This window comes from Malaclemys terrapin, chromosome 1, assembly GCF_027887155.1.
Source record: "Malaclemys terrapin pileata isolate rMalTer1 chromosome 1, rMalTer1.hap1, whole genome shotgun sequence".
NCBI lineage: Eukaryota > Metazoa > Chordata > Testudines > Emydidae > Malaclemys > Malaclemys terrapin.
In genome coordinates this window covers 36,077,016-36,102,629 of record NC_071505.1, presented here as the reverse complement: position 1 = coordinate 36,102,629, position 25,614 = coordinate 36,077,016, and the positions used below count along the sequence as shown (strand labels likewise).

The following is a 25,614-nucleotide window of genomic DNA, read 5'->3' as shown; positions in this document are numbered from 1 at the left end:
TCCTTCTCTGAATGAGCTGGGTCCTCACTTATATCTTCCTGCTAGGAATCAGCGCCAATCATTGGCTGCTGCTTAGCTGAATTTGGTCACTCCCAGCACCTGTCTTCTGGGCTTCTCCTTTGACCAGGGCTTGCTGCTCCCTGGCTCCGCAGGCCCTTACAGGGGCAGACCACCCTGCTACACCACCCCACATAACATCATTCACAGAACTCAACCCCTTCGATATTGAGTCTCAATCAAACAAGGATGGATTGCATTGGAAACACTACCTTGGATACTTTTTTCTTTTAAGTCTGATCTAAAATATTGTATTGTAACATAATTTGCCTGTTTCTTTATACACTCCTTACCCTATCTTTTAAATATTGCACTACTTAAAATATTCTTTGTATTTGTGCAATAGTAATTTAATATTTCTTAACATTCCTCTTTGTTGTTGCCTCCATCAATAAGCAACCTGACATTGCTTTCTTATCTATACTTTTTTTTTCCTCACAAAAGTCCGAGGAAGTCTGGGGCTTAGTGTGATTTATGCACTATGGAAATTAAAGAAAGAAGTTAGAAAGCAGTTTGGATCAACTGTATCAACGATCTTCTGTCTAATAACTGTTACGCAGTTTCATCTAATGTTTTATTGCACTCGAACACTTCCCAATATGTTCGCACTTCCTGTTGGTAAGCATTTATTTTGAGGATGTCATTTATATTTTGAAATTATTTCTATTATTATTGATAGTGAATGCATATGGCAGGGGTGGCCAACCTGAGCCTGAGAAGGAGCCAGAATTTACCAATGTACATTGCCAAAGAGCCACAGTAATACATCAGCAGCCCCCCATCAGCTCCTCCTGCACCCAGCGCCTCCCGCCCACCGGCAGCCCCGCCAATCAGCGCCTCCCCGTCCCTCCCCGCACCTCCCGATCAGCTGTTTCATGGTGTGCAGGAGGCTCTGGGGGGAGGGGGCGAAGGAGGAGGAGCGAGGGCTCAGCAGGCTCAGAGGAGGTGGTGGGAAAGGATGGAGATGGGGCAGAGCAGAGCCAGGGATTGAGCAGAAAGCCCCCCCGGCACACTGGAAAGTTGGCGCCTGTAGCGCCAGTCCCGGAGTCGGTGCCTATACAAGGAGCCGCATATTAACTTCTGAAGAGCCACAGGGTGGCTCCTGGCATATGGACAAATTAATGCAGTCAGACCAAGTTAATGTATATATGCTTGATGGCTGGACTGTGTGGCAAGGAATCTGGAGAACTGTGGTTGTATGTTTTATAGCATATGTGTTAAAATAATTTGTTAAACCAAGGTGTATTTAAGTTGAATATATAGGGAGTTTACCAAGTGACTTTGATTAAGTAGAGATTTGACTACATTTATTTTATTTATAAAACATGCGGCCATTGCACAGCCTCTGGACATTCTTGCAGTTTAATAATCTGTAGTAAAGGTAAAGCTAGTCTGTGCAGGAGACAGCTACCTCAGGGGCCAGTCCAAGACTATGCAATGAACTCTCTTCCGAAATAAGGACCATCAGAAACCTCACCACTTCCCTCCCCAAGTGCAATATGCTCTTCTTTGACTTGATCTAAATGCATTTGAAAAATAAAAAATCCCCCAAACCAGAAGATTCCACTGCACACCCAGTTCTCCCCCTGGAGAGAGGATGGGAGAAACAACCAGACACATGTGGCAGATATTAGTCGTGTCACTTAATGCACTACTGGAAGGTGCTCAGATGAGGGCAGTATAAGAACCTATATAGAACAGAATAAAAACACATTGAATCATCAGGTGACTACTGTACAGCAATAACCTTTTCAAAGCACTGTACAAGGTGCTGAGACTCCTAAAATACTTTTCTACTATTAGTCTTTCATATAAGCAATTGCTGTAATTTCCACATAGGATATCTCCATTAATTCATTTAAATCCTAGAACTGGAAGGGACCTTGAAAGGTCATTGAGTCCAGCCCCCTGCCTTCACTAGCAGGACCAAGTACTGATTTTGCCCCAGATCCCCAAGTGGCCCCCTCAAGGATTGAACTCACAACCCTGGGTTTAGCAGGCCAGTGCTCAAACCACTGAGCTGTGATCATGACTGGTCCACAATATGATCTGTGTTAGGATGTGGCCTGCACTATGAAAAAAGTAGAGAACCCATAGTGTATAGAGATGTGACACATGTGCAACTAGCCACCCAAATGTATTCATATTTCCTTGTTCTTAGGAGACGCAGGGTGCATTTTCTTCTTGATGCTTGGATTTGAGTGCCATTAGCATTAATGCAAGATATGCATAGGTCATGAGAATAACAAGCACACTAGCTGTCACTGAATAAATTATAATAGTAATTACCATACCACTTAGATTCAGAAAAGCTTTCAGTACCCTATCACGAGTAGAGTTGTTCATGTCACTCGTTAAATATACTCTCTGGGGAGGGATTCCAGACTCCTTCCTTTGTGATACATCGGTTCCTAGTTAGCTAGTGCATCAAACTAGAGTACTTTACAAAGGGCCCCATTCTGAATACCTTTCTCTGGCTTCAGTGAAAGCTTTGCTGCAGTAGGAATACTGAATAGGACCCAAAATGGGAGGAAATACTTGAATTAAAAAAACCTTAAAGATGTCCAGTGGTTAATATAGTGTTTTTATATCTTTTTACAGTTCTCTTAGCACTTACATCTTGGATACAGCAAAAGCACGGACCATTTATTTGGTTCTCAGCACTGGCAATTATTGTTTTTAGATCAGAGCTCTGTATCTTCTTAGGCCTCATGCTTCTGGTGACATTACTAAGTAAAAGAATCTCCATTTTAAAGATGCTTTCCCATGCTGTTGCTGCTGGCGTTGTTTGGTTGGGTAAGTGCTAATTTTTTTTCCTTTAATTTAGTATCTAATATTTCCTCTTTTTTCTAAGGTCTTCTTTTATTTAAAAATATGCATGCAGTAAAACTTACTTAATAGAAAGTGAAAGTTAAGAATAAATTCCCTCTATTTTCACCACAAGAAAGCTAATGTATTCATTAAACTGGTGAAATTTTACTCTGGGAGAAATGCATGATATGTAGCAAAAATCTTAGGACCATATTGTCTCCTAAACAAAAGGAACTAATGTAGTGGCCAGAAAATGCTGCACGTTTCAACTTGCAAAGTTTCCTAGAGTGCGCTGTTATGGTAAGGTGAGATGGAGTTTCCCACTCACAACGGTCAGGGGGGGTTGGCCATCATTACCATCAAATGACCTGAAATCTACCACGGTTACCATCAAATGACCTGAAATCTACCACCCGTAACAAGCTCAGACCGGGAATGAGATGTAATGTGATGTGATACAATATGATATTGAGGAAGACAGAAGGAGGGAGGCTTACACAAATCAGGTTCTAGGGATAGTTGAGTTGCCTGGTACATGGTATGTTCCCATCCTTTATTATTTCATTTCTTTAATTTGAATAGATTAGGTGTTGGTCACTGCTGAAAGACTGTGAAATCGCCTGGGTCTCAAGCCATCTGTGGAGGGCTGGAGCATATGTATGTAGATTATTGAGCCTCCTCATGGCAACATGGCTCTCTTAAAAAGCATGCTCTCAGAGTCTGCCTGATGTTGGTTGCATCAATACACTGCCATTTTAGGGGCAGCGGGGAGGGTGTTGCAGCATGGAGAGGAGAAGCAGCGTAAGATAATTCTGAGCACATCAGCATTCACTTACTCTGCATTACCTAATGGCACTGTGAAATGGAGGATGCTACAGAGAGAAGCCACTCCCTACTCCACATCCTTCCTGACCCACAGACCAGACTGTTGTTCACACTGGACATAGAGGAAGAACACAGTATGAGTCTCTCTCTAATTGTGCCTGTGATTTCTACAATGAAATGCAAACTGTGCAACCACCTGTCACATTTCTATGTCAGCACAAGACTCAGAGTCTGACCTGGCTCCCAGTGGTTTTGATTGGCATTAGATCAGGCTTATAGGGTGTCCCAGTCTATGTTCATCTCTAGGCAAATGTTCAGCTTGGATGAGCTCTTCAGTCTAAGATATTTTTTACTTCTTCTAGGACTAACTGTTGCTGTGGACTCTGTGTTTTGGAGGCAGCTTCTATGGCCAGAGGGGAAAGTGCTTTGGTATAATATAGTTTTAAATAAAAGTTCAAACTGGGGAGTATCCTTTAAGTATATATAGAAAATAAAGACATGGCCTTATGTCAGCTAAACTAAATATTTGTATTGATTTATTCATGGGACTCCGCTGTGAATGATTGAAATGTTTGGCATCAATGACAGAATTCAGTTGAAATTTACCTTGTGGGGTCCAATTCCAAGACCTACCTCTCTCCTGTCCTCCTCTTGGTGCCTGCTCCTGCCCCATTAAAGTCAAAGAAAGCTTTTCCATTGACTTCCATGGGCACAGGATCAAGCTCTTTGTGCAGTCCTGCATTGTCCTTGAATCTCTTCACTGCCTTATTTTTCCCTCTTCTCTCCCTCTTGGTTGTGAATTCCACTGTCCTCCCTGTCACCTAGGCCTTGGGCTGCATCTACACTGGCAAAAACAGAACCCGTCATTCCCCGCCAGTGCAGTGATGGCCACAGCGGTTGCAGCTGTAATACAGGCAGCGACTAAAAGTAGGGTTAGGTGATCCAGTTGCAAAAACATCTGAATCCTGTCTATGGTGTAGCTTCTGATGCTGGTAGCACCAGTGGAACAACCCTGATACATATATATTTTAAGGGTACAACTTTTCCTATGTAGTCACGGCCTTCTGATAGGTCTACACTTACCTCCGGGTCTGGCGGTAAGCAATCGATCTTCTGGGATCAATTTATCGCGTCTTGTCTAGACACAATAAATCGATCCCGGATCGATCCCAGAAGTGCTCGCCGTCGACGCCGGTACTCCAGCTCGGCGAGAGGAGTATGCGGCATCAACGGGGGAGCCTGCCTGCCGCGTCTGGACCCGCGGTAAGTTCGAACTAAGGTACTTCGAATTCAGCTACATTATTAACGTAGCTGAATTTGCGTACCTTAGTTCGAAATGGGGGGTTAGTGTGGACCAGGCCTTGGTGTCATATTAACTCACCACCACCCCAGGCAGTTATTCCTTTACAAAATCTCTACAATTTGCCCTTTCCTTTTTGTATTTACTGCTAAGGGCCTGATTTGAAAATCACTCCTTGACTCCTCCTCTCTTACCTCATTGCCTCTAACCTTGAAAAGAGAAGAGGGCTTTTCATGGGAGTGCATTTTATCTCTCTATCCCCTTGAATCCAGCTCCCTTTCTGGCAACAGTTTGACTTGCTACCCACTTCTCATTGTCTAACTGTTTAACATTCCCAGCACAGCGTTTGCAATAGGAAGAGAGTGGTAAAAGACCAGTGGGTCACTGACTGCAATTGCAAGGGCAGCTGAGTACAAAGGGTGGGGGAGAAGGGAAGCTATAAAGTCCAGGAGCATTCGAAAAAAAAAAAAAAAAGAAAAAAGATGTTTTCAAATTACTTTGAAATAATTTGGAACAATGTGATAGCTGTAAACTAAATAAATTTATTGCATACTTGCAAAAGTTTGGCAGAATATCTGAAAGGATAAAGTTACTTTAACCCAGACATTTGCTGTTAACAATAACATCCTTAACTCCCTTTTCATCTTAAAGACTTCTCCCTTCTTGTGGTATTTCTATTCAGCCCTGCCTCGTGCTTTGGGATGCAGCATTATATTTGTGCCTCTAGGTGCAGCAGACAAAAGGACTCGGGTATTAATTCTACCAACACTGGGTTTTATTTTTTTGTATTCCTTTCTCCCACATAAAGAGCTGCGGTTTATCATATACACTTTCCCCATCTTCAACATAGTGGCTGCCAAAGGCTGCACACGAATGTAAGTTCAGAGTAATGCTTCTTGAAAAGATTATTCTCAGTTCAAAACTTGGTAGTAGCTTACAAGATGCTGGTCAGTTCTTTTGTCACTTAGAGGAGAAAGGGAGATTAAATGTAATGTGCTAGCCAAAGGAGGGCCAGATTCTGTACCTGAATTGTTGTGGCCAGCAGTGGCAGCACAGGTTGGAAGTTGGCTGCCTTATACTAGCTCAGCACAAAGCTCTGAAGGTTCTCCCTAGCAAGAGCCACTGTAGGGTGCTCTAGGATTGGACTATGGGGCATGGGCCACTCTTTTGTGAGCATCCTTCTTCTAACCTAGCAGTGCCCCAGGAACATGTTATTTGGGCACCCAGCAGGAGTAAGATGGGGGGCAGGGCTGGGCTTTGGATTGCTAGCTGCCAGCCAGAAAATGGAAGTAGTTTAGCACAGTGGTTCTCAACCTGTTGTCGGGCTATGTTTAAGGGGTCTGCAAAAGACGTGGACTGAAAACTGATAGAATTCAACAGGCAGTAGATCTCCAAAGATGTCCATGCCTCCATTCAAAATTTCCAAATGGTCTGCACCTCCATTTGAAAATTTGCAGGGGTCCGCAAATGAAAAAAGATTGAGAACCACTGGTTTAGCACTCTCTTTGCAATACATATGTGAACCTGTTTGGGAAAGCTTTTGTTACAGTTCCAGAATTTGGCCCATAGTCCTAGCCTTGTAACCAGATAGTTAAAATATTATTTATTAAATAAGTCATCAGTTAAGGCCGGAACTGTTACAACACTATAAATAAAATGGGATAGCTATAGTCTGACGATCATTAAAATGATTTATTAGAAATCTTATTTTATATGCTGTATAAATACAGGTTTTTGTTCTCCTTGATGAACGTGTGACTCCAATTAATGAAAGTTATAAGTAGGTATCTGCAGCAAGTTGTACCCCCAGCATAGTGTTATAATTCAGTTAATTTCACCCACAAGAGAAAGGGAGCACTGTATAGCTGTCCTGTTTATTACCTTACTCAGGAGATTACTTAGTGCTAACATTTAACTATAGTGTTTATCTTAAAGAACTGAATTTAGTTGTTTAGATAAACAAATTAAAGTGAAATTCCAAAGTGCTTTGGAGAATTGTATATTTATTTCTATAGCTAAAAGTTAAAAACTCAGAAGTGTTAAAGGGTTATATTCTGAATATTTTATTATTTGTTGTAATTGTAACTATTAATTTGTCATTAAAAATAATTCCTTTAGAATTGGGGGAAAGAAATGCAGTGTTATAATTTTTTCATTAATATAATAGAACTTGCAGACATCCTCACTCTTGCTTTTGTCCAACAGTGAAACTTTTTATTTTTAAAATGTTCTGCCCCAATAACTACAGTACTTACAAAATGTAAAGACATGATCAACAGCTAATTTTCATTCTGTTTTTTTTTACCCCTTCACAGTTTGCATAACTACAAAAAATCCTGGCTATATAAACTAGGATCACTGTTGGTTATGACACATCTCCTTATTAATGCTGCTTATTCAGGAACATCATTATATGTTTCACATTTCAACTACCCTGGAGGAGTTGCAATACAGAAATTACATGAGTTGGTGCCTTCAGCAGCAGGTATGTAAAGTTGGTTCGAATGTTAAGCAGTGTTCATCTAACTTCAGTTTTGAGGACTCTTTGCTGTACATTTCTCATAAATACATTAGATATTGTTTATTTTGGAATATTTACATGCATCTTTATGGTTATTTAGCTAATTAGTCACTTAGAGGTGTACTGTAGTTAAAAGCATTTTGAAATAGTATTGTTTTTGTTGTAGATGTCTCTGTCCACATTGATGTGGCTGCTGCACAGACTGGAATTTCTCGATTTTTGGAAGTCAACTCGAATTGGAGGTATGTCATGAGCAAGGGGTTTTTGTCAAGACAGTAAACATTGTCTTTCCTTCTTGTGTGCATGCATGCTGGCAAGCCTGATGGGCACTGATTCTTACACAGTGTATGTGTTAAGTCATAATCAGGGACAATCCAAATCTTCAGGGAATTTTGGTAAAGTCTGTAGGAATTCTCCACCAAACATGGAGCGTCTGTGAAGCTTTTTATTTTCTGTTTTTCTTGGCCCATTTATTAAGTACCAGAGATAATTTAAAGACACAAGAGGGAAAATCAAAAAAATCTCTTAGCTTATTAAACTCAACTACCTTTGGGGTGACTGGATAAAAATGTGTCCTAGATAACCCTCAAAATCCTTCTTTACTTCACTGGATCTTGCAAAACACGTTGTGGTAGTCCATCACTTTTCAGCTGATGACAATAGACTGTAAATAACCATTTATCCTGATTTTTAAGGACAGCGGCAAATATCTTAAATTGAAAAAATGTAACAAAATGTTCCGGTATTCGCATGTTCAAATACAGCCTTAGTTATGTGGAATATCCTTTCCATCATATAGAATATCAAACACAACAGTTTTCAGAGTAGCAGCCGTGTTAGTCTGTATCCGCAAAAAGAAGAACAGGAGTACTTGTGGCACCTTAGAGACTAACAAATTTATTAGAGCATAAGCTTTCGTGGACTACAGCCCACTTCTTCGGATGCATATGTAAACACAACAGTGATGAGGACTTCTACTGAGTAATTTGGGTCAGATCATCAGGAACGAAGTGGTTAACAATTTTGGCATTTAAGGGGCCCACTATTAAGATGAATAGGGGAAGTTAGTATCTCCGGATACCAGTGTTCCAGTTTCTCAGCATGCAGGCTAAAAAAGACTACAGTGCACTTTCAATTCTCAAGGTGATCTCCACAATCATGGTCTAGGTCATTTATTTTAAAATGGAAGCTTAGTCAAAAGATATCAGCAAAAGGTGTGCAAAGGACTTGATCTTATAACTATTCAAGGCAATAGAAAAACTCCCATTGATAGAATAAGAGCAGAATTTGGTCTGAATTTAAGATAATACCCAAATTACTTGTGCCTGGGGTCTACTTGGCCCAGGTCATGATTTTCAGGATCAGACTTATTGTTATTTGTGTTACTGTAATGCCTAGGAGCCCATGTTATGTACAAGAACTCCATAGTGCTAGGCATTATATATATTAAAAAAAAAAAGTTGTAATTTAGTTCTTGGGGTGATCTGAGAACTCATGATTTTTGGTCAGGGAGGAGGGAAAATGAGAAGGAAAAAACAATTAGCTTTTGACAGGAGTGCAGAAGTTAGCCAGTTTGGCACCACTTATTGTTGCTACTTTTTCTCAATCTAATGACAATACTGAATATGTTAAAGGCGACATTTCCTCACAACTGTTCAACTCTCATGTTGGACTGCTCTTCACATGTTGGGATCTGGAGGAAGCTCTAAATCATGAGTTATCAGAAATAATTGTACAATGTTCCCCCCATGTGGTAGGACAGATATGGTAACTAGAGTACCCCAATTCTTGTTTATTCAGCAAGCTACTTTACTGAACTATTGGACTGGACTATTTTACGTTTTCTGTATACGATGCCTAATTTTGATGAATTTTAACCAGTTTTTGCTTCCCATTGGTGGTGCAGCATAGAATGTGAGGCCATAATGTGATGGGGAAAAAAAAGTAATAGCATTTTGTCACTCTGACAGATGTTGCAGCCTCATATGGAGGGGCAGTTTGTCCCTCACTTTGCTCATCAGAAAGGTGCCTCAAGGAAAGGCTGATTCATCGTAAGGATCAACACAGGAGAGGTCAGGGATAAACAGCAGCTGACCACCATACACACTGGCACCAGGTTCTCATCACATAGCACAATAATGCAAAGAATCAGGGTAGCTCCAGACCTTCCCACTGGCACGAGGAAGCAAGAGCCCTTCAGATGGGTAGAAAATAATGTACTGTCTTCACAGACTGTAGACATAAAGGGATAATCAGATTTATGGATAGAGTGGCTAAGTAGACTGATGATTCATCAGGATACCTGCAGTGTATAACTAGCAGTGTTTTGAAGTGGCATGTCCAGATATTCTATTTGCCTCAAGACAAATACAGGAATTCCATTATCTGCCTTCAAAGAGAGACTGAAAGAAACTGTATGGAGATTCTAACACTGGATGGGTCTATAATCTTGTTTGCCTTTCCTCCATTAGCATGAATTCTTTGAAACAGGATGAAAGGTGCTGTATGAGCATAAGGTATCATTTTAAAATAATATTCAGGAAAACTTGCATCATAATGATAGCTCTTTTACTAGCCCAGAGAGAGACTATGGGATTGGAATTGGCAAGGCTGTTGGCCAGATGTCATGTTCTCTCCACCAGATGTCCCATCTCAAATGGTAGCTGGATCTGATAGTCCTTAAACGGCCTAGTCCCTAAAAGGTGGTTTCTTAGGAGAGATGATAAATATGTAGTTTGCATACATTAATGTACCATTACACAGTATATTTACAGGCTTCTTGGGATTCTACAGAATGTGCTTCATGCTGTGGCATCATCTTTGAAATTAGCGTTCTTAATGAGATTTTGCTGGAATGAAGGTTCTGTTTCTACTAACTTTTGTTATCCTTGCCCCTCTTGACTTCTCCATCACTGAGAGTTGCATCTCAGAGGTGAATACTGAGAGATAAGCAGTTGCTAGAGGACAAATGTATTTCCTGTCAGTTTTTCTCATCAGCTCAATGCTCATTAATTTGATTCAGCCTCAGCAAAGATGAGGCTGATTATTTCATGTCAAAAATAAGTTAGACAGATTGATCAGAGCTGAGTTTTAGTGTTAGAGTTTTGGAAACTTTCATTCTGGAATTAAGGCCCTTCCTCTTGCTAATCCACAACTGGCAACTTTAGAGATCCCGCCAGGGAAGAAACAACTTAGATGGATTGGTGGACATATAAGTTGACACATAAGGAAGTTTGTTCATTCCTTCTTCCTTGCTGCATTGTTGCAAGGTGTAGAAGTGGGAACTCTAATTACACAAGGGACACAAATTGATAACTTAAACATAACTTTAGAAATTAGCTAAAAATTTTATCTTTATGAATCATTTATGTACAATGGAAAAGATACACATATAATGTGAAAATATAAGTATTTCTTATCTTCCCACTATGTGGAACCTAATGTATCATGGTACACAGTCTCGTGAAGGCTATGATTTAACCTGAATCATTTACTTAAAAAAATAGCATTCCCTTAGGGCTATTATATTTTCATGGGCATGCTATGTTTCTATCTATCCTCCTTTAATGTATTTATCTTCCCAACAGCCCTGTGTGGTGGGCTGTCATCTCCATTGTACAGATGGGGAACTGAGGAATGACGCAACAAGTGGCCAGATGACCAAAGATATTTAGGTGTCTAAAGATGCAGATAGGCAATGTGGCCTAGATCCTCAAAGGTATTTAGGTACCTAACTCCTGTTGATTTCACTGAGAGTTAGGCATCTAAATGTCTTTGAAGATCTAGGCCCTAGTATAATTTACATAAGTACCTCAGCAGGTTAGGCGCTTCACATGCATGCGTAGGCATTTCTGTAAATCATGCCAAGTACCCATCTGCATCTTCAGGCACCTAAATGCCTTTGTAACTCTGGCCCCATGGTCACACAGGAAGCCTGTGGCAGAGCTGGGAATGGAACGCAGGGACTCCCAAGTCCTACACTAGAGCCCTAACCAGTAGGCAATTCTTCATTTTATCAGGGGGAAGATGATTCAGCACCATCATGATGTGGGGCCCCCACTGCAACTGCCTGCCAGCAATGGGAGAGTGCCCCTTCTGCAGCCTATCCCAGTTCTCCCAGAAATAAGTCAGACCCTAATGAAAGCTAGCCCACTCCCCCTCCCCTGCAAATCATAGGCTTCACTGTAAACCTTTTCTCCACAGCTTTCAAATAGAGGGGCAGAGAGGAAATATACTATGAGCAGCTCACAGATCTCTATGGACTACCCTACTAGCAGTAGGAAGAGTTGCTAATGCAATGTTTGACTTCCTTTAAACATTATTACTTATTTCTGTGGCTCACATAATGAAGCATAATGAGAATTAGACTGAGAATCTTTTTGTTCCTTTTATGTTTTTGATAGTACATGTCTATGCAGATAACTAGCAGAAGTTTAGTATGTTCTGAAAAGAATGCAAATAAATCTACTGCATACTCCTTACAGGTATGACAAAAGGGAAGATGTTAAACCTGGGGACCAGTTGATGTTGTCTTATACACACATTCTAATGGAAATGGATCCCATTCAAATATCTCATTACAAGACGACCCATCGGCCACTTGCACATGTATCAGGCATCAGTAGAATTGGGTTGAATCTTACCGCACTACCTCCTTTTACTTTAAACTTAAAACCAAAATTAATACTGTTAGAAAAGCTTACTAGCTCTTCTTGACCATAAAGAAGTTTTTTGACATAACTTCACTGATGGCTTGATAATCTCCACACTAATTGCAGTTTGCCTTTCTAACAACGCAATTCAGCAGCTGTGGAAAAAATACAATCTTTGTATTGATTAACTTATTTACCTAAACCTCTGCTTCTTACATAAATTACAGAAAGCTTTCCAACGTTATGTAAATCCAATCCACATCATGATTGAGCTGTATATTGTATGTATCTTCGAGGTCAGCATTATTAAATAAATTGATTTGAGTTAGTTTGGGCCTGATTACCAATGCAATATATACATGTTTTTAAATGCCTGGTATGAAAGATATAATGGAGCAGGCGTATGCTATTCTGTGGTATTTAATCCTTGGGCATTACAGGTGTACTTGATGGTTCTACTGTATAAATTGTGATGTTTCCCACTAAATTGCTATGTGAAACTTTAATAATCTCATTTTGTATTATAGCAAAGCCACATTCATTGGAGCTTTGTCACTATACATAATTGTGCCTTGTAAACTGTTAAATAATTAAAGTTACAAGAATCCATTTGAAGAACAATTGTACTTTTTGGCAAGCACCACCATGAGACAGAGCTGGGTATTAAAAGCAGGTTCATCACATTCTTACTGAACATGGAGAAAGGACAACTTAGATTTCAGAGAAAAATATTTAGGATTTTGTTTAATAATCCTTCTTCCCCTCCCAACCAAACTAGCTTGACATGTGATAAAGACACATACCTATAAAAACATTAATTTTTATAAATTTCAGGGAATTAAGTTGTCCAGGAAGACTTTGCAAATGGATATGGCTAGAACATATTTAGGAGACAAATGTACTGTATAGTGTAGGTTTGATATCTACTTGTGTTTAAAGATCAGACTTTGAGACTGATTCACTCAGCTTTCATGCAGTTTAGACTTTAAGCTATATAAGCTTTCACACAGACACATGATCAAAATCAGCACTGAATCCACCACCTCTCACCAGTAATTCCTGCTAAGTAAACCTGCATCGTCTAGTGAAGTAAACAAGGGATGTGTGGTGTATCAATTGTGACATCTTGTTTTCTTAAACATACTAGATATGGTGTGGTGAGAGGTCTAGCAGCGTATGAAAATTCAATGCCAGTGACAAGTATAAGCTTGATGGAGTTTAGCAATTGAATATGTAATTCTTCCTTATTGTCTGAAGATTCAAGAGGTAAACTATTTCTTACTGAACAAAAAATTTTCCCACTGAAAAAGAAGCAGGTGCTCACCTTCCCACTCATGGAAGTGCATGTTTACAATTCTAGGATTTTGTTTTTTTCTTAAGCCCCCATGTAAGATTCCGTGCTCATGCATGGGAGGAACTGATAATATTGGTGGAGCCTGCTCCAGTGTAGCAGTTCAGGCTTTCCCACGCAGTACTCTGTCAAGGCGGATTCTGCAAAACCTGTTAATCCAGTCTTTAGCCTCCCTTGAAATTGCCACTGGTGAAGTGCCATCTATTTGATTTCCCTTTGAGAAAAAACTTATCTAACTCCCTCCAGAGCTATCCTAAGCATCAAATAGCATGGGATGCACTGAAAAAAGTACATATGCAAGCCTGTAAGTTTACAAAACACAAAGGAAAGATTTAAGTGAATTCATCTTTCCAAATCAAAGTTCAGATTTTTTTTGGTCTTAAAGTTTTGCAAAAGAGCTTCAAAGGCACCAGCATTTAGAAGAAAATCACCTGTTCTCAGGTGTATTGTTAAACAAAAAATAATCTAACGCCTACGAAACCTTAGTTTGAAAAACTTTCCATTGACTTCAGTATATTCTCCCACTCAAAAAAAAAAAAAATTAATGAAGATTAAGGGTGCAGTACCACAACATGCCACTGAAACAAACACCCTAACTACTCCTATAGAGTATCAGAGGGGTAGCCGTGTTAGTCTGAATCTGTAAAAAGCAACAGAGGGTCCTGTGGCACCTTTGAGACTAACAGAAGTACTGGGAGCATAAGCTTTCGTGGGTACCCATGAAGTACCCAGTACTTCTGTTAGTCTCAAAGGTGCCACAGGACCCTCTGTTGCTACTCCTATAGAGAAGCAACTATATATTTTCAGATTGAAGTGGGAAGTATTGCACCATTTATTTACTACCTTTTTTTTTTTTTTTTTTTTTTTTTTTTTTTTTTTTTAATAGTTAGGCTTAAGTCTTTGGTCCTTTGGATAGCTTTAAGTGAGAAGTCAGTAAATAGGTGATGCACTCAGCTATTGCTGACTGAATTTATGAACTAATTTTCCAAGTTTTGTGAATGGCTAGGTATGGGGTTTGTTTTGTTTTTGGGTTAGTTGCTTTTGATAAAAACTTTAAGAAGCCCTCTGACCTAAGCTGCAGTTATCCTTAAGTTTAGAAATATACTCAGAGGAGAAATAGCACCATTGTGTGTTGCTTCCTTGATGTATCAGCCAGCGTACAGGCACAAACCTTGTGGGTTTTTTGCAAATTTTTTTTTTTTTTTTTTTTACACTGAAAGTTGTCTTTAAAAAGTTTGCCATTTTGGTTAGTTTCTGTAAAATCTGAACTTGTAGGTACCATTGTTAATTAATACATAATGCTTCCAGAACATTTTAGCTTCTAAAGAACACCAGACCATGTCTTCTTTCAAAATATTCTCTGTTCACAATGACGTAACATAAACCTCGTGCAGTGAAATCTTGCCAGAGATGATAGTTTGGAAAAATATACACCCAGCTTACCCGTATATGCTGCAACCTTATCTTCATCATGTCTTTTTTTTTGTGGATGAAATTTCCCTTTTTTTAAACTATCAGATTAGCATCAGCAGAGGATGCCTCTGCTGCAGAGCGAGGAGGCCTCTGCAAGAGAATCCTCACTGTTGACTACCTTTGCCCTACTTTCCTCCCAAATTTAGGAGTGCTCTTCACAGCACACTTAAACAGTAGAAGACTACCACCCCCACATGCTTTTACTTGTAGTTCTGAATGCTTAGATTCCCTCTACACAAATGAGTTTAATTCTTCAAACTGCAATAAGAAAACAAAACCACAAACCAAGCATGATATCAATATAAGCAAGACTGTTTGACCACAGCTTTCACTGTTAGTGGGTTACACAACTGGTCACAGCTTTGTCTTAAATGTAGTTTGCCACTATGACTGGTTGAAGCAAGGGGGGGCAAGAATAAAAGCATCATTAATGAGAATCCTAACCTTAAAATGTTACACTAAATTGCTTTTCTAAGGAATATGGTATTTTTGCCCTGAGATTCCGTCCCTCTCCTCCCGCCCCCCAAGTAGTGGGTGCTGTTCCTTTTAATGTGTCAGTGTATAATAGTTGAATTGCATTGCATTTGTTAATATAAAGTTACAATGACGTGTATTAATATAAAGTTAATATAAAGTTACAATGACTCAAATCTGAGTACCCTAACTTTTAATTTCAGATATTTTATTATAGGTGGTGCTGGTAACACTGCTTGACATCTTCCATTATATGACTGTTTTCTGTTGCTTATTCCTTTGCCAAACTTTAACCAATTGGGCTGAAATTTTCATGCTGGGTTTCTGCCTTAGGCTGAACTTTATTTTGGAAAGTTTTTTCAGTCATTTCCAAGAAAGAGACTAAGGAAAAATACGTTTTACCTACACTAAAAAGTTCTGGCAGTCTTTTCTTTGAGAAATTTACCTCCCCTATGCTTCACAGTAGGGACTTAAAATTTGGTAGGAGATGGATTTCAGAGCAGGGATTTTTGCCATCCCTTTGAAAATCCACCTAAATTTGGTCATTAGGTCTTTGAAAAGTTACTGGTCAGATATGCTCAGACTTCAAAGATTTTAATTGCTAAACACTTACAAGATTCTGTCCACTCTGAGCATACTCAAGCCTGTCACAGCTTCTAGTGCTGACCAGACTGCACATGCATCCTTCTCAGAGTGACTGAGCAGGACTTGTTCCCAGCCTGAGTGAAGTTTAGACTAGAACTGAGCAGGGACCCAGTCTTTCGCATGTTCTCATTGACCCACTGTGCTGATGCCCAAGCAATGTAGAGGAGAAAGCCACCTGGACTTAAATGCAGAAGGCACAAGAACCAGACCCAGATGGGAAAGCACTAGGTTAGAACAAATTCTGTTCTCAGGCGGCCAAGTATAATCCCATATTTCAGTGGTGTTATTGTGCATATAGTTGAGAACAGAATTTAGTTTTAACTGTTCCATTAATAGACTATTTTCAAAATGTTTTGGGAAATGTCATGTAGTAACTATTAAGTCACTGGGAGAATATCTCCGCAACCTTTGCTCAGGTCAAGTAGGCGCTAGAAGTACTTGCAGTAAGACGCTACTCAACGTAAGGGCTACAAAATATAGCCTTTGAAATCCAGAGAGCTAAATATACCAATTAATCTCCCTTCCATATAGTGTTCTGTACTAAAATATATGATTCTGTATGTATTTTAGTCAGTTTCATTCTCAGATTAAACAGTTTTTCTACAGGTTTTCTGAAACGAAAAAGGCAGTGTTCAATAGCACTGGAAATTGCAAATAAAATGTTTAATTTCAGAAACTGAGTTCACCATTTATAAATACACTAAAACATAGTAAATGTAAAATTAGATTAGCATAGGTACAGTATTTTAACAAAACTACAATTTTTCTAAAAGGTCATAGGCAAAATGAACGACTTGCTTCCCAAAAGTATTTAATCAAACTGAAATGGGAAGATGACTCTAGTAGTTGAAAGAAAAACATGGAAAACATTGTTTAAAATTTAAATGCTGGCTATTTTTACTCTATTTTTGAAGTTTAGAGGGTTCTACAACAACTCATTTGTAGGGCCCTGCCAAATTCACAGCTATTAAAAATGCGTCACATACTGTGAAATCTGGTCTTGTGTGCTTTTACCTTATGCTATACAGATTTCACAGGGGAGACCAGTGTTTCTCAAATTGGGGGTCCTGACCCAAAAGGGAGTTGCAGGGGGTCACAAGGCTATTTTAGGTGGGTTGCAGTATTGCCACCCTTACTTCTGCACTGCCTTCAGAGCTGGGCAGCTGGAGAGTGGCAGCTGCTGACTGAGGGTCCAGCTCTGCAGGCAGCAGTGCAGAAAGGTGGCAATGGAGGGATAGCTCAGTGGTTCGAGTATTGGCCTGCTAAACCCCAGGGTTGTGAATTCAATCCTTGAGGGGGCCACTTAGGGATCTGGGGCAAAATCAGTACTTGGTCCTGCTAGTGAAGGCAGGGGGCTGTACTCAATGACCTTTCAGGGCCCCTTCCAGTTCTGAGATAGGTATATCTCCATACAATACATACCATATCATGCCATCCTTACTTCTCCGGTGTGGCTGGTGGCGGCTCTGCCTTCAGAAATGGGCTCCCACCCAACAGTCTACAGCTGCCCAGCTCTGCAGGCGTAGCCACCACCAGCAGCAGCACAGAAGGGTAGCAGTACTGCAACCCCCCCTCCACCCCACAATAATCTTGCAACCCCCACACAATTCCTTTTTGGGTCAAGACCCCTACAATTACAACACTGAAATGTCAGATTTAAATAGCTGAAATCATGACATTTATCATTTTTAAAATCCTACAATAGACCGTGAATTTGATAGGGCCTACTCATTTGCATGATGGACACCAACAATTATGAATCAACCCTACTACATAAAATTCTAAGCAGTGCACCATATCCATAAGGCTATTCTTCAGAATCAGAGTTGGTTATTTTTGTCCTAGGAACTTTAAGACAATTTGTTATACCCGGCTGTAATCATGTTGGGAACCAGGGCACAATTTCTACACCAGGGAACCCTTATAATTTTGATGCACTAAAGATTAAAAAAAGGCTTTAGAACATCAGATCTTTCACTAAATTTCTTGCCTTTTCATACACTGCATTAAACAACAAGCATTCATTCACAAACTTTGATAAAAACTTCCAAAAAGAGCTTATATAAATACTCAGAATATTTCTGTAATTCAGTTACAATGTAAAACCTGAATAGGAGAACAGCATATGGGAAGTTTTATTACAGATTATTGTATAACTGATGTTCCATAATACCTCTAAATTTAGTTAGATTTTCAAATAGTAAGTCAATAGTTTCCTGTCATAGTAAACATCTTCCATAATAATTCTTCATAACCCTTTAAGTACTTTAGGGCTTGCAATTAAAAACTGTTAAGTAAAAAGATGGCTTGAACTCCACCTTTTATGTACAGTTTTCTTTTGACAGCTACAAAAGCTATTTTGCTGCAATTAAAGCAATGTTTAACTAAAATACAGTACCTGGTTTATGGTTTTTACATAATTGAATAAAAAACTACAGAATAGACTGTTTACATCTTTTTTGCCATTCTATTAAAACAAATGACCGCGCTTTAAGTTCATTTACAATTATGGATTAAAACCTACATAATTATGTATAATTTGACAAGACAGGCTATTTCTAGTGTGAACTTTTAAAAAACATATATACAATATCTGGCCTGAAGAACTATGAATAAGGCACATGTAGACATTTTAATGAAAGCTGACAAAACTAAAATTTTGAATTACAGTCACTGATTAGATGTCATACATGGCCCCTACTGGAGCAATTTAACAATCCAAATATTTAATATCCAGTGAGCAACAATAGTTTTAGTCTGGCAATTTGTTCATTAGTTTCAATACTGGAAGTATATTAAGGGAAGATTCACTTTCAAAAAGATAAGTTTTTCAAAGTGTTCAATCATTAGCCTTGACTGACTAAAGCTGCTGTTTTCATTGGATGTATTGAACAATCTCTCTGAAGGAACAATACTTGGTGGACAACCCAAGAATCTGACAGCCAATTTTGACAATACTGGCCAAGATGACTTCTTAAAATCCCAGTAAGTTAGTGGATCACAGTTATGCTCAAGCACTTCTTCCTCCAAGTATGAGAGCACCATTTCCTCTGGTAACTTTGCCTTCTCTTTTAGATCTTTTGATTTTTTCATGTCAGCCATAAGTGACCAAAGATTATCCTCCCCACAGGAGTTTGTAGATGGTGAACCTATATCGCACCCATTAGAAACAGGTTTATCATCATCTGAGGTAGAATTCAATATTTCCAGCTCCCTGATTAAGTCCAGTTTATACTGTTCAGCCTCCTCCTCTGTAAATAAGGATGTTTTATAGCGGGGGTCTAAAAGTGTAGCAAAAATGTACCTTGGATCATGAAGTGTGCTGGATAATCTACTCGCCATAGCTTCTTTCAAGGATTTTAACATGGTGTCAATGCCCATTGTTTCCTCAAACAACATCTCTATTTTCCTGTTAAGTATGTGAATCATTGGAATCACCTGGCTTAAAGTGGACATGTGTGTACTCATCTCTCTACTTGCAACTTCAAATGGTTTCAGAGCATGACACACAGATTGCATAACTACCCACTGATCACAACTTATCAGCTCCCTAAAGCTGCACTCTATTGACATTTCATCAATTGCTCTTTTCTGTTCAATTAAGCGTTCAAGCATATGGAATGATGTATTCCATTTGGATGGAACATCTTGAATAAGTTGATGCTGGGGCAACTCATATTCTTTTTGTAACTCAGCTAATTTCTCCTTTGCTTTTGCTGACCGATGAACACGTTCACAAATCTTTCTTGCAATACTAAGCAAATTTTGAACCATTCTCTGACTTTTAATCGCCTCATTTACTATGAGATTAACAGTGTGACCAAAACACTGCACACTCGAATGATCGCTTTCATTTAAAGTTTTTCCTATACTTTGATTATCAGTAACAGTAATCCCAATCTGAAGGCCAATGGAAGTTATCCAGGCTTCCCACCAATATTCTAGCTGTTTTTGAATACTGATGCCATTGTAGTCACAATCAATCTGTGACACGTTTAAAAGTGCTGTACAATGGTAATCTTCACACTGTGGTCTAAATGAGGACTCAAATGTTACCCAGTGAGCAGTAAGAGTTAGATATTCTCGTGTTTGATTGCTCATCCATATTCCTGATGTAAAATGTATTACTCCGCTTTCAGCTTTTTTCAGATGTGAAATAATTATTTGTTTCACATTATCATACATTTCTGGAATTGCTGTCCTAGAAAAATACGATGGTGAAGGTAAAGAATACTGAGGTTGCAAGTATTCAAGCAGCCTGTTAAAGCCAATGTTGTCTACAAAAGAATATGGCTGAAGGTCAAGTGCAATCATTTCAGCTACAAGACTTGTAATTTTTTTGGCAACTGGGTGAGAATCACAAAACTTGTCATTGGTTTCATCAAATGTTGAAGATCCTAATAATTCTGTGCTCAGTGGCTTGTGATTATCCATAGAAGAGGACAACACTGTCTCTGAAACATCAGTTTTCAGCACATTGTTATGAAACCGCTGCAAATGTCTTAGAAGGCAACTTGTACCTAAATTTATTGGCTTTTTCCCCCTGCTTATTGTACGTCCACAGTGCATACATATTACTTTAGTTGAATCTGCAGAACAAATTGAAAAGTGATTCCACAGTTTTGAGGTCTTCTTGCTATTGACAGGAAATATAATTGGATTACCATTTGTAACCATTGTGGGTAAGTCAATCAATTTTGAGGATGAACATTCTGCAGAAGCCAAAGTAGCATAAGGAGAATTTGCCAAACTTGCATCTATAAAACTCTTTTGGTTCCCAATCACTTCAGGGTGGCGTCTATATAGATGTCTCATCAAGCAGCTTGTGCCTACATCTCCTTTTTTCCCACAACTTATCATACAACTGCAGTATCTACATATAGCTTTTAGACTGTCCACTGGAGACAGTGAAAAATGATGCCAAACTTCTGATTTAAGCCTTTTCATAATCCTTTTATTTTGCTGAAACACAGAGCTACGTTCAAATATCAATGGACTTAATCCGTCACACTGCTTCTCAGGAGAAGACACTAAGGAGGCTTCACCTATATCATCAGCTGACAACATCGATGAGTCTTCCACCAGAGCATCTCCAGAAGGGAGAGTAGAATGGATCTCCTCTGCCATTCTATCTGGAGAGGAAGAAGCAGACATTGATTCTTTAATCAGTTTTCCTGGAGAGGACGACATAGAATTCATATCACCATCAGAGGGCAGTAAAGAAGGCAATAAAGTTGGAGGAGCAGAGTACAAGGGTGGTATGCTTGTACCACCGCCATTCTCCTGCAAAACAATAGAACGATGGGCTCTCCACATGTGCCTTATTAAGCAACTAGTTCCAAGATCTTTTCCATTCTTTCCTCTACTGAATTCATTCATGCAGTGGATGCAAACTGCTTTAGAATTATCTAAAGGAGACAAATAAAAATGTTTCCAGACAGCAGATCTTCTTCTGGAACCTGATGTACTCTTTGGAATTGGAAGAGTTTTCTCTGCTACATTCTCCACAGTTTCATCATACTGATTGTTGGGTAGGGGTGGAGATGACCCAGCCATGACTTCTTCTTTGATGCACTTTTCAGAAACTGAAAGGTCTGATATTTCTTCAGAAGAGACTATAGAAACAGATTCCTCAATTACTTGATCTGGAGATGGTATCTTAGAAGCAATTTTCTTGACCAGTTTTATAGGCGATAACACAGCACTTAAATCTCCAACATCTGCAGACTGAGCAGGCAGTAACAATGAAGGTGAAGAAAGAGAAGCTAGACCTGGCATACTTCCATTTTCTTGAATAAGTACAGTAGGATGAGCTCTCCTCACATGCCTCATGAGACAACTTGTACTTAGGTCCTTTTCATTTTTACCCCTGCTAAATTCTTTCATACAGTACATACATATTGCTTTAGTGCTGTCTCGAGGGGATATAAAAAAATGATTCCAAGCAGGGGATTTTTTCCGGGAGCTTATATTTCTGCTAGAAAGGAGGCTTTGTGTCACAGCTTCCATTGCTACATCATAAAGAGTACTACTATACTGAGAAAACAGAGATCCATAATCATCTTCATTTTCTGTAGATAAATATTTGCCAGGATTGTTATTGATGAAATGTTTTTCTTTGACTTCTTGTTCATCACTACTGTCTGTATGTTTCAAATCTTCATGTTCATTTTTTATATCCATTCTTTCCAAAGTACAATTATTTATGCCATCATCTTCTTGCTCTACTTTTAAGTTGTTGATTTTATCTAACACAAAATTACTGTCCATTTTTGGGGAATATGCCTTATTTTTTTCCATGGGTGACAAATTATTCTTGCTGAGTCTTCATGTATTAAGAAATAAATAAAAAGTAAAGATGATTTAAAATTTAATTTAAATGATATATCCTGCGTAATGCACAAACAAAAATTTATCAGTATAACCCTTGGGTTTTGTATTCTATATTTTTGTTGTGCAAATTTAAATATCATTAGTCACAAAAAAAAGTATTGAAAAATTATAGCTCTAATTTGTAAAATCTCAATTTCTTCCCGGGACCAGGAGATCTCAGGTCACAAATTAATTTCTCAAAGACAGCTACTGTTAAATATTTCATGTTGTAGACATAAGCCTATGAAGTGAATGTTCTGTTTTCTTCATCAAGGGAAGCCATTCTGTTGATGTTGATTAGGTAATTATGATCCTTTCACACCATCTAGAAATAAAAAGAAAACCATGTTAAACAGTTCAGATTATTATAATACAAGAAAAATTAAAATATACCAGGGATCGGCAACCTTCGGCATGCGGTTCACCAGGTAAGCACCACGGCGGGCCGGTTTGTTTACCTGCCACTTCTGCAGGTTTGGCTGATTGCGGCTCCCACTGGCCGCAATTCGCCGCTCCAGGCCAATGGGGGTGGCGGGAAGCGGCGGCAAGCACATCCCTTGGCCTGCACCAGTTCCCGCAGCCCCCATTGCCCTGGAGCGGCGAACTGTGGCCAGTGGGAGCCGCGAACTGTGGCCAGTGGGAGCCGCGAACTGTGGCCAGTGGGAGCCGCGAACTGTGGCCAGTGGGAGCCGCGAACTGTGGCCAGTGGGAGCCGCGATCGGCCGAACCTGCGGACGCGGCAGGTAAACAAACCGGCCCGGCCCACCAGGATGCTTACCCCAGCGAGCCGTGTGCTAAAGGTTGCCGATCCCTGAGATATACTTCCAGAAACAGTGGGCTTATTTAATACGTAATCCCCCCCACAAAAAAAGCCCTTTAGTTTAGTATGTCCCCCCCCCCAAAAAAAGGGGGGGGAGCAGGGGACTTTCCCTCTTGAGCACACAGGGGGAAACGCTAGTTATTTTAGCTTTGAGTTTTGCACTTAGGGATTTTAGTTTTGCTTTGTTTCACATTTCAGTGATTGAATTCAATCTCCAAATTTGTTATAATTCTTCAGAGAACAACTGAATGCTCCATATAATATGTTTAGAAACATTTATTAAGTTTTAACGAGGAAATACTTATCCTTTGAAATGTATCCAGCTTTCTGGAACCTTTGGGTTCCTCTAGCTGAACAACCACAGTCCTCACAAACTCAAAAATTCCCTCCATCACTCCCCTCACCTTGGATGCAAGTCGCTTTTGATTTTATTTATTTATTTATTTTTAATTAAATGCAGTAACTGTCTCTAAGGTGCCACAAGTACTCCTGTTCTTTTTACAAAAACCAATGAAGCTGCTTGGCTCTGTCAGCAACTTCCTTCTCTGACACAACAGGAGGCAGCTGCTTTTCTAGCAAAACTGCAGGCTTCCATATTGACACCTTGGATTTCAATACTCTCTAGCACCCTGCCCCTTCTTACTAATAAGGGCTAAGATGGTCACAGAAGCAGAAGTTGTAATGGGCCACAGCTTGAAATTCTGCTACAAAGGCAGCTGTTCCCTATGACTTAACTGCCTGTGGTTCATCAGAGCACTTCTGGTCTGACATCTGTGAAAGCCTGTCAATCTGGGACTCAGGTGCTGGGTTTACCAAACATGGTTAAGGTGAGGGAAGAACAGAGGTTGGCAGCAAGGCTGGAGAGCAGAGCTCCTGGCTGACTCCTAGTAAATGTCACTGATTAAGATCAATCTGCATTTAAATGCTAGAGAGGGATCAAACACAAAACCTGACACTTAACACTACAAAATGTACTCTTGTCTGTGTAAGTTACATTTTTAGGGGCTAAAATTCACCCAGTGTGGGGAAGGCACACAACAGAATGCACAGATTTTAGGCAGGCTTGGACATGTGTTTGTAAAAATGTCCTAGCTAATTCTCCCTGCCTGTGTTTCACATATACAGGTGGCTTCTCTGTAGACTCTGCAATGTGGTGGATACAAAGATTATCTGGACACAAGGCAGAGTAACAAATCTGCATGGCAAATGTAGTGACACAGGAAAAGGTTTGTGGTACCAAGAAGCTTTGACAGAGCTGTCAACTCTCCCAGTAAACATGATTTTTGGCCTCAGTTGTAGGCAATCTTGAGAGGTCACCAAAAGCTGCAGCCTTTGTATGACTTTCAGACCTGGAGGAAAAAGCCCTTTTGTTTGGTTAGCTTCAGTATGTTCCTACCTTCTAGGGAAGAACAGTCTACCATAGCTGCTGCAAGAGGTAGAGCTCCCTCCTGGGAAAAGCAGGAAGAGTCTATATCATTTTCACATGTAGAAAGGGGGCGGCAGAAAGAGCACAGCAGCTCTGCTCCCTCCTCCCTACCCTCCTGTGCAAAGTGACAGTTGCCTCTTCTCCTTCCACCCAAGGAAGGAAAAGAAGAGGACCCTCGCTGATCACCAGGCTTGGAAGGTGGAGCCCTCTTGATGCTGCAAAAAGGGGGCAGATGTGGGCTATGAGTGGGGCAGAAGAGAATCAAGAAAATTAACTGGCATTTTTGGTTTTGGAGAGACGATAGAAGCCCTGCACAACAATATCAGGCAGCATTCAATACAGATTTGTGTAATGTGATCTCATTTGGGACTTTGAGCGAGAGCTGCTGCAGCTGGAGCCAAAAATCACCTCACTTGCTACAAAGTAGTGAAAGCTGGTAACACATGATCACAAACATACAGAGGAGTGGGCAAGGAGTCCTCAAAGAGGAAATCTAAGAAAATGGGGGTGGGGAGGAGGAAATAAAGTATTTGGCAGATGGTGAGTGTATGCAAATTAGCTAATACATATGTCTTAAATATGCACATGTGCATACACACAGGAATTCTGGGCCTACAGACTAGTTCCCAATTTGAGAAACCTTAAACAGCCTTTTTTTCCAGGAATTACTCAACCCTCATCTTCTAATAATCAGATCCCTTTAAGGTGACAAGATGAGCATCCTATGAGAGAGAGCGATTCTTACAGTGGCATACAATGAACTCTAAACCTGTTTATAACCACGCTACAGGATTTATGCATGCTTGCACACTGGGCACAGAAACTCTACTCCAGCTTAAGAGCTACTTCTAGAAGTACAGGATATTCAGGGAAAAGGGTTTTGCTTC

At 39.8% G+C, this 25,614-nt stretch overlaps 2 protein-coding genes across 6 annotated transcripts in view; one reads left to right on the top strand and one right to left on the bottom strand.

Annotated features, from left to right (window-relative positions):
* ALG12 (ALG12 alpha-1,6-mannosyltransferase) overlaps window positions 1-12,775 on the top strand; it is a 164,446-nt gene extending 151,671 nt beyond the window's left edge. For all 4 annotated transcript variants that reach the window (XM_054021310.1, XM_054021301.1, XM_054021320.1 and 1 more), the window contains exons 4-10: window positions 502-675; window positions 2,659-2,853; window positions 4,056-4,159; window positions 5,645-5,868; window positions 7,309-7,478; window positions 7,681-7,756; window positions 11,999-12,775. In XM_054021310.1, coding sequence (XP_053877285.1) covers window positions 502-675; window positions 2,659-2,853; window positions 4,056-4,159; window positions 5,645-5,868; window positions 7,309-7,478; window positions 7,681-7,756; window positions 11,999-12,230 — 1,175 coding nt within the window. In that variant the 3' untranslated portion in view covers window positions 12,231-12,775. The remainder of the gene's footprint in view (window positions 1-501; window positions 676-2,658; window positions 2,854-4,055; window positions 4,160-5,644; window positions 5,869-7,308; window positions 7,479-7,680; window positions 7,757-11,998) is intronic.
* A 3,978-nt stretch (window positions 12,776-16,753) lies between these two features.
* Window positions 16,754-25,614, bottom strand: part of ZBED4 (zinc finger BED-type containing 4) — a 31,654-nt gene continuing 22,793 nt past the window's right edge. For both annotated transcript variants that reach the window (XM_054021249.1, XM_054021256.1), the window contains one exon: window positions 16,754-22,806. In XM_054021249.1, the coding sequence (XP_053877224.1) occupies window positions 18,888-22,409 (3,522 nt within the window). In that variant the 5' untranslated portion in view covers window positions 22,410-22,806 and the 3' untranslated portion in view covers window positions 16,754-18,887. The remainder of the gene's footprint in view (window positions 22,807-25,614) is intronic.